This window comes from Brassica rapa, chromosome A06 (genome assembly GCF_000309985.2).
Source record: "Brassica rapa cultivar Chiifu-401-42 chromosome A06, CAAS_Brap_v3.01, whole genome shotgun sequence".
In the NCBI taxonomy this organism is placed as follows: Eukaryota; Viridiplantae; Streptophyta; class Magnoliopsida; order Brassicales; family Brassicaceae; genus Brassica; species Brassica rapa.
This window is the reverse complement of record NC_024800.2, coordinates 16,158,610-16,167,103: the sequence shown is the minus strand read 5'-3', so window position 1 is coordinate 16,167,103 and position 8,494 is coordinate 16,158,610. Positions and strand designations below refer to the sequence as shown.

At 40.4% G+C, this 8,494-nt stretch overlaps 1 protein-coding gene across 1 annotated transcript; it reads right to left on the bottom strand.

The window, feature by feature from the left end:
* Nucleotides 1–1,171: 1,171 nt before the first annotated feature.
* Nucleotides 1,172–2,116, bottom strand: LOC117126104 (uncharacterized protein At3g60930, chloroplastic-like). Its single transcript, XM_033273496.1, has one exon. The coding sequence runs from the start codon at nucleotides 2,114–2,116 to the stop codon at nucleotides 1,172–1,174; it is 945 nt and encodes a 314-aa protein (XP_033129387.1).
* Between the last annotated feature and the right edge of the window lie 6,378 nt (nucleotides 2,117–8,494).

The following is an 8,494-nucleotide window of genomic DNA, read 5'->3' as shown; positions in this document are numbered from 1 at the left end:
ACATCCTTAGTCAGACTGAATCAGATATCCAAAAGTTAAGCTAATGACTAAAAATAAGCGCTGAGTGGGAGACAACCCACTATTAGGTAATTTCTTTCAGTTTAATTTAGATTGTTACCGATTAAAGTTTTTATTTATTGCAGGTTAAAAAAATAAACAGTAACGACGGAACTGTAGCAACCGCACTATAGCAGAAGCACTGTAGCATTGATCGACACTGTAACAAATAAATTGGTCGACACTGTTGCCAAAAATCGGGAGTTGCTGTAACAGCGTTACTGTAGCAAAACACTGTTCATCGAAAAAAATGGATGGGTTTTAGTAGTTATCTATTATTGACTTTTAGTGATTAAATTATGTTAGGTAAAAGGAAAAGACCCGAGGAAGATGAGTTTGCCCGAGGATCGACGATGGCTGCGCAGCATCGATCGACAGAGCATCACTAGCATCGATCGATCGCCACTTAAATGTGTCGATCAACAGAGCTTCAAGAGTATTGATCGCCACTTAACTGTGTTGGTCGACACTCACATCAACGTCAGGTATACCGTTTTTCCTTGTTACATATTGTCCTTATGATTGATTTCCCCACCGATCTTAGACTGTATAACACTGGAGATAGCGTTGTTTAAGTCTGGGGGAGGTTTTACTAATATTATGTCTTAGTTAATTATTTATAAAAAAAAAATTAAAAGATCCGGGTAGACGATTGCCCAGTATATCGATCAATGAGAGCATGTCGATATCGCTCGACAGTATATTACTTGCAGCGACCGATGGTACCTCTTTTCCATCGATCGACACTTAATCCGGTCAGGTATATCGTTTTCACTTGTTAAATTGAGTACTTATGATTTATTTATCACCATAACTCCGACTAGATACACACTAGGGACAGTGTTGTTTAAGTCTAGGGGGATGTTTACTGATATTAGTGTGTTCATGAGTCTTATCAAAATGTTTTCAAAAGAGTTTTATTGAGTCAACAAGGGGATAATGAATTTATTAGATTTTTACTTGTTATTTAACCACTCTTTAGCACCATTCTAGACTTATTGATTACAGATAGTACTAAATATACTAAAGTGGATCAGCATGTCAACTATTCACACTTGTTGAGATTGTTTGAAGGAACCAAAGGTGACCTCCAACACTAAACATCCTCGATATCCTAATCCTTCGAGGAACTCAACCCCGTCGTGCCCGCGGGAGCAATATCGAAACCCGGAGCATCAGGCTCGGAGTCGCTGTCTGTTTCTGCGCCCGAAGCAGGACCGGGATGCGCAAGCCTCAACGCCTTTCGAACTCTATTTAGCGTGAAGGAGGTCCAGAAAAACGGACCATTCCTGAGAAGATCCCTCACTGCGATCGTATCTTCAGGAAACGGAGCAATCAGATTGATGAAGGGACGATCGTTTAGCAGGCTCCAGAACAATAGAATGCAACTCTCTTCGACAGACGCAGCGTTTATACGAACGAAGAAGAAAAATTTCTTCCACGAGTTGAAGTTGGAAAGAAACCCCTTGACCACCGACATGAAGTTCCGAGGGACGAGTTGGTAGTTATCCGTATTCCGAACGATCTGCAACCTGAAAAGTGCATCGAAGTGGTCGACGGAAAGGGAGAGACCGTGCTCGTAACTCAAGATCAAAACGCCAACAAGGTGCTGGATACTGTGGGGGTTTAGTTGACTTATCGACACCTCAAAACGATCCAGCACGCGGACATTGATTTCGAGAATCGGGAACCACAAGCGGCAGCGCACTATGAATGCTTCATAACAAGTAAAGTAACCCTCCGGGGGACTACTAGAACACTCTCCTTGACGAGGAAGCCGGAATTCCACCGTGTCTGGAATTCGGTAGAACGACCACACCGTCCGAAGAAAGTCGCTAGTGCTCCTACTCGGTGCATTTTCTTCGACCAAACGATGGTTCAAGACTGGGAACGATTTCTCGTTGGGAGGTGTGATCGAACCATATCTCGCAACCCACCACTTCTCGTTCTTAGTCGGATCTACCGAATGAGGCACAAACTCGATCTTCGGCACGAGGAGCTCTTCATGGACATTTGCGGACGAGGTGCCTTTCTTCGAAGTCTTTTTCCTACTCAACATTTCATAATTTTCAAGTGAAAACAAGAAGAAAAAGATGGAGAGAAGAGAGATCTTTCAAGAAAGCTCCTTATGAAAAAAGCAAGTGAAAAAATTATGAAGAAGTTACCTCCCTTCTTATAGGCATGAAAAATTACTATTTACTTGCAAACTTTTGGATATGAACTTCGCCCAAATACGCCAATCTCGTTCAAACTCACCATACCGCACGTCAAAAACGGTTACGACGAAGTTAATATCCAAACCTCCGCAAAAACAAGTGTGAGTGTCTTTCTGCGACAATTATGCTTGGTAAAAAGAATGTCACAACACATGGTCTCGAGATAAAACCTTGTTCAAGTCTCGGTTGGATCAAACACAAGCTGACCCAAGGTAACAGAAACGTATCTAAACCAGCCACGGATAGGTTCGAGTGTGACGATCGGAACACAGACAAGACAAGCTCAGTCACTACGCAACGACCGAACATGCACACTGCCTGGTCGCTACGTAACGACCGAGCGTGCGTGCCGTTCGGTCGGTACGTAGCGACCGAGCTTTTCCGAATCCATGCATTCTCGTCTACTCTTTGATGCTATCTTCCGAAGACCGTAGCAAACCCATTTCATGTTTCTCGACATTTAAAGTCATCAATCGAACTTTACGATAAAAACCGCGAAAAGTTCGTTTTATCGAAAGAAATCGTAATAAACGCCTCGAGCCAAAAGACGGCCCAAAGGGACCTAAGACATGACTCGAAGCCCACTTTACGATTTCTTAACCAAAAGCCCGTAAACTGTCCTACGGTTTACGCTTGGTTCGCAAGAAAAGATAATTGTCAAGTTTCCGCGGATAAATACGAAGTTTTGGAAGATAATTACGAAGACCGGGAAAGATGGAATATCCCCATTTTTTTTTGCTATGACGGCTTAAGGGCAGAAGGGGAAAAGCGTAAACCGACCTAGGAGCCAGTATATAAGGGATCCTAGGCGAGAGGCATGGGAGGGAACTTTTTACACAGCAAACTTAGCACTTAGAGTGATTTTAGGCGATTTTCTGTTTTTGTTATTCGAGCTGCGATTCAATTAGGTTTTTTCCGTCTTAGGGTTTTTAGAATTAGGAATCTTGCCGACAGCTCTCGTTACAGTCTTAGGATTTTGGAAGATAATTACGAAGATCGGGAAAAATGGAATATCTCCATTTTTTTTTGCTAGGACGGCTTAAGGGCATAAGGGAAAAAGCGTAAACCGACCTAGGAGCCAGTATGTAAGGGATCCTAGGCGAGAGGTATGGGAGGGAACTTTTTACACAGCAAACTTAGCACTTAGAGCGATTTTAGGCAATTTTCCGTTTTTGTTATTCGAGCTGCGATTCAATTAGGTTTTTTCCGTCTTAGGGTTTTTAGAACTAGGAATCTTGCCGACAGCTCTCGTAGTCCAGGCACTTACCTTGTTGTAAACGCTCAATAGCAGAATCGGAATAAGAACTATCTTGCTCTCTTTTTCGATTTCTTATTTTATTAATGTTCTCGTTTCGTGTTCGGATTGCTTGGCGTGTGGTATTAGCAGATATTTGGGACCTCTGGGAAACTAGGGTTCTCCTACTTTCCTAATTTAAACGAAAATCGACAGTGCGAATTTTGGTTCCGACAAGCAACGATAAAATCTATCAAACCTTGCAAATATTGTCTTACTACCGAGTTGGAGAAATCTCAGAGCATAAGAGTTTGAGCAAAAAAATTTTGTTCTTCTCAAGACCTTGGAAAAAACTTAGGGTACTCGCGTAAAAAGGAAGCACAACAAATCGGGTTCATAACTCATGGCAGAACGTTTTCCAAAATAACTTTCGTAAAAGCCTTCTGAGAAATTGCTTCGACTTAGTCGCGGAGAAAATCTAGGTTAATCGCCGAAAAAGAAGAACGGCAAATCGAGTTGTCAATTCTCCATTGTTGTATTTCTTTCGAATAATGTTCAAAGAAACGAAGTTGATCCCTACTGAATCACTCGAAACCTAAACAGATGACGAAGACTAAACTAAGCAAGACAGGAGATCGTATTCCTCACTGTTAAACGTCTTCTGAAACCTACGGTTTCGTAAAAACTCAAGCTTTGATTATATAGTAACATATTCAGCGAATTCTCGATACTTGCCTACCAAGCTTATTTCGGAAAAACTACACAAAACTCCCTCGGATCGATCTTAGGGAAATGAGAAAATTTCCAGTGAAGCTTGACCGCAATAATAACTCGTCACAACCAAAGTTTCTGATACTTGAACCCATAAACTAAACTTTCAGAAGAACCGCAAAACACGACTTTTCCAAAAAGGACTCTTATACAGCCGAACTCAAAAAGATGTTTACAAAATAGCATTCGTTAAACTAAACTCATGACATTTTTTGGAATAACTTTCATAAAATTAAAGCTCAACAACATTTTTCGAAACGGCTTTCGTAAAATTAAACTCGACAATGTTTTATGGAACATCCTTCGCAAAGGTGAAACAAGTTAATACGTTACGATACGACTTTCGTAGAATAAAATTGACAGCATTTACAAAACGACCGCATCAACGTACCATCAAAACTCAATTTGGACAAATCGAACCATCCAACTCGCCCGTTCGGCGAGTTGGACCGAACAAGTCGTTCAACTCTTCCTATTGGCGAGTTGACCAGCCGTCAATGGCTCCTCCTCTGCTTTCTCTTTTGAATTCCGATCGACACGCTTTTTGTTTCGTCTCAATCGGAGTTTCCGTTGAGATTTTAGGATTAAAAACAAGTTGGAGGACTTGCTAGTTGATCTAACTCGCTGAACGAGTCGTCTAATTCTCCCATTTGGCGAGTTGGACAGTTGGACCAGCCCCAAAAGCTCCTTCTTTGCATTCTTCTTTTAATCTCGATCAAAGCGCTTTTCGTTTCGTCTCAATCAAAGTTTCCGTTGAGATTTTACAACGAAAACCAGTAATACTCGCCTAAACTCCTTGGCTTGCTCCTACTCGCCCTCTTGGGCATCCTACTCGCCCATACATCCATCTTTGCGTTCTCCTTCAAATCTCGATCAAAACTTCTTTTGTTTTGTCTCGATTAGAGTTACCATTGGAACTTTACGATAAAAACCGCAAAGACTTGTTTTCTCGTATGAATTCAAATTGATCGTATAAAATAGCAACGCTTAACCTAACACCTTAGCTGCCTCAACTATACGAGTAATTTGAACATTTTTATAAAAATTGACGTCGTATCAAGGGAGAAGATAAAAGTGAAGTTCGAAAGATAATTGTCAAGTTTCAAAGGATAAACACTAATATTGAAAAGCGCGTATAGACACGAGAAGAGGAAGGCGAAATGAGCAAGCAAAACGGAGAAGAAGTAAACCCAAATCTTTGAGAGAACTAAGGTATGTCCGACTTGAAATCTTCTAAAATCAGATTTGGAATTTTTGTAGGAAAGTACTAAGAATTAAAAACAATTTTGAGACTGCCATAGAATTTTAGGGAACTTAAAACCGAGGTAGATAGTCTAGCGAACTAAGTCTTAGGCTATTTTTCCTGTCTTGATATATCGTTCCATAACTCTTCAGCCAGGTTTTGCAAACCGATCTAAACTCTCTGAAAATCGAGAAACGAGCGCCACACATATTCAGCTCGCTTCCTAAAGAAAGAGAAAACTAGAGATACAAATGTCGTCTTAAAACCGATTCGTATCTAACGATTTTCTTAAAACCGACATATTTCAGGTCGTCAACCTGAGAACCACCAAATCACAGTCCCAGCGTCGTCTTTAAATCGACCCGGATTGTCGATCATTCTAATCCTCGGAAGAAGAAACATACACAACCCTTCAAAATATCAGTTCAACTGTTTAATGTCGTTAAAATAGGGGGAGTAGGTACGTATACTATACTCGCATACTCCCAAACTTTTGCCTCATCATCAAGAAAATGCTTTTGTTAAAGCAAACTCTCGCTCCAATAGGCAGCAGTTTTTTTTGGCAACACGATGCCACACAAAAATCGTCCCAAAAAGGTAAACGACAATCTAAAATTTGTCTAAACACGAGCAACATATACAGACGATCACGAACATAATCTCAAAGACTATTGTGCATTTCTTGTCACAATCATGCGTATAGAAAACCTGTACCAATATCAAACTGAAACTCGACAATCAGAAAAAGTCTTGAAACCCTTTTCGGCTTTATAAAGCCAGTTTCGTATAGAAAACGTTTACGAGAAATCTTCAAGCATCAGAGCATTTATTTCAGTTTCCGCTGAACCAAGTAAGTCACGGAAAAGCATCGAAAACATTTGTGATGAAGAAAACTCAAGAATAAAAGTAGCAGCGAGCACATTAAAGGGAACACTTTCTTCCCGATCGTTGGCTAGATCTACCGCTGGTTTACCAATTCATTCCAGAAACGAATATATGTCATGAGAATCCTCTCAAAAGCCAATGAAAAACGTTCTACGACTAGATCGTGGCGAAATAAACTTCCGTAACACTCCCTGAGTAACTCCAAGAAACTTTCACCAAAGATCGAAATCAAAGCAGAAACCTTTCTCGTAAAACCCACAGAAACAACGCTATTGTGACATTTGTATACGTATCACCGATTTACAACCTTCGTAAACCGGCCGTCCATTACTTACGCGAAAAATCCTTCCTACAATCAAGTCATACGAAGAAACTTTCAAAAGTAAATATAATAGGTTTTACGAAGAAGTATTTTTTGTACAGCAAATACAAAGCTGTAAGATCTGACTTTGCATGAACAATCTAAACTCTATCTCTTCGCATTACGATCTAATAGATCTCATTTTTTAGCCATGCGGCTCGCTGACTTCTGCCTTTCATTCCCCTCAGTGACTTCCGAGCTGGAAATCGTCACACAACTGACTCCGCACTGGTTGTGTATCAAACCTCTTCGGCTTCGGCTTCCTTAGACAAAAACAAATCGACTTTCATAAGAATACAGGTAACATTATACGACATATTTGTCGTATAACTGAAACCTAGAGCGGAGAATCATTTTACATGACTATCGGCCATATTAACATGGATAACCCCGGCAAACTTAGCCTATCAATCTCGACAAGCGGTCTTTCGCCCTCGGTCAATTACGCCTTCCAGTAAAAGTCTGAACCAGAATTCCGCATCCCCTTTAAGGACAATCGTAAACTAACATGACCTTAATGTTAACACGAAAGTACCATGGTCTAATCCTTGACCTACCACGTCCTTGGCTATTCGAATGAACACATCCTTCATGCCAAGCCAAAGTATTTGTGAAACTATCGCTCTGTCACTTAATGGCTAAATGACAATATGTGATTTGTCTAAAAATGTCATGTGACTGTTAAGAAAATAATTACTGTATAACCCATAGTCGGAAAACATATGATAAATTCTTCATAAGAAAACTCAGTCTTAACAACCAAACAGTTAACAGAAAACCTAAACTTGTCGACAATCGACCAGGCTCAGTACATTCCACGATTAACTTTAAAAGCCCGCTATGTTTTACCCGTAAAATGCAGCATGTAAGGAAAACTAGTAACAGAGCTCCTAGAGCTATACAAAAATCCTCAAATATACACGAAACAGATCTTGGAAATCCAACACTATACAAAGCACTACGAAAGAAAATGCTTTTTCCTAGGGACAAATTTACGTGACCCCTCGGTCCTAATTCCTCGATCACAAATCAAATTATTAGCATCCAAGCAGGAATAACAATTTTGGCTGCAAACATCCCTAGACAAACTAAAATGTTTCTCAAATGCAGGGTTAAGACTAAACCCTTGCAACATCGCGAAACATCTTCAAGCCCGTGAATATTTCAAACACGAAACGCATTATACGAAAGAAAAAACAATCTTCAGCATTGCGAGACGTCGCAGACGCCTGAAGAACAATTTTTCGACAAAATTACCTTCCTCGATAAAGGCACCTTCTTGGAAGACCAAACAGTCATACATACTAACACCTTCTGAAACATGTATTCTTCGTGAAGACTCAAAACGGTAATATCTACCGATAATTTTGTTGATGATCACGACAAACTCTTAACGTCCTAAACAGACTAAGCGATCTCAAAGAGATAGATCTCTTACACCCGACACAAGGGTAATAGCGCTATATAAAAAATCCAAAATTTTGGTTAGCACTTTCGGGAGACTTAAAAATTGTCCTAGAAGATATGCTCAATTCCTACCATACAAGTCACATAAGCCAAGAACATATCGCGGACTTTAAAGCGGGACGGAATCAGGTCGAAAACGATACGGGAAATATAAGTCGAAGTAGTCATCACACCCCCTAAAGCCGTGATTAGACCTAGGTATTGCCCTTAACCTAACACACTGGTCTCTAACACCCTGATACGAGAACCCAAAATTTGTC

What these genes read in the sequence shown, in the direction of transcription:
- LOC117126104 (XM_033273496.1), bottom strand. Translation starts at nt 2,116, where the DNA reads ATGTTGAGTAGGAAAAAGACTTCGAAGAAAGGCACCTCGTCCGCAAAT.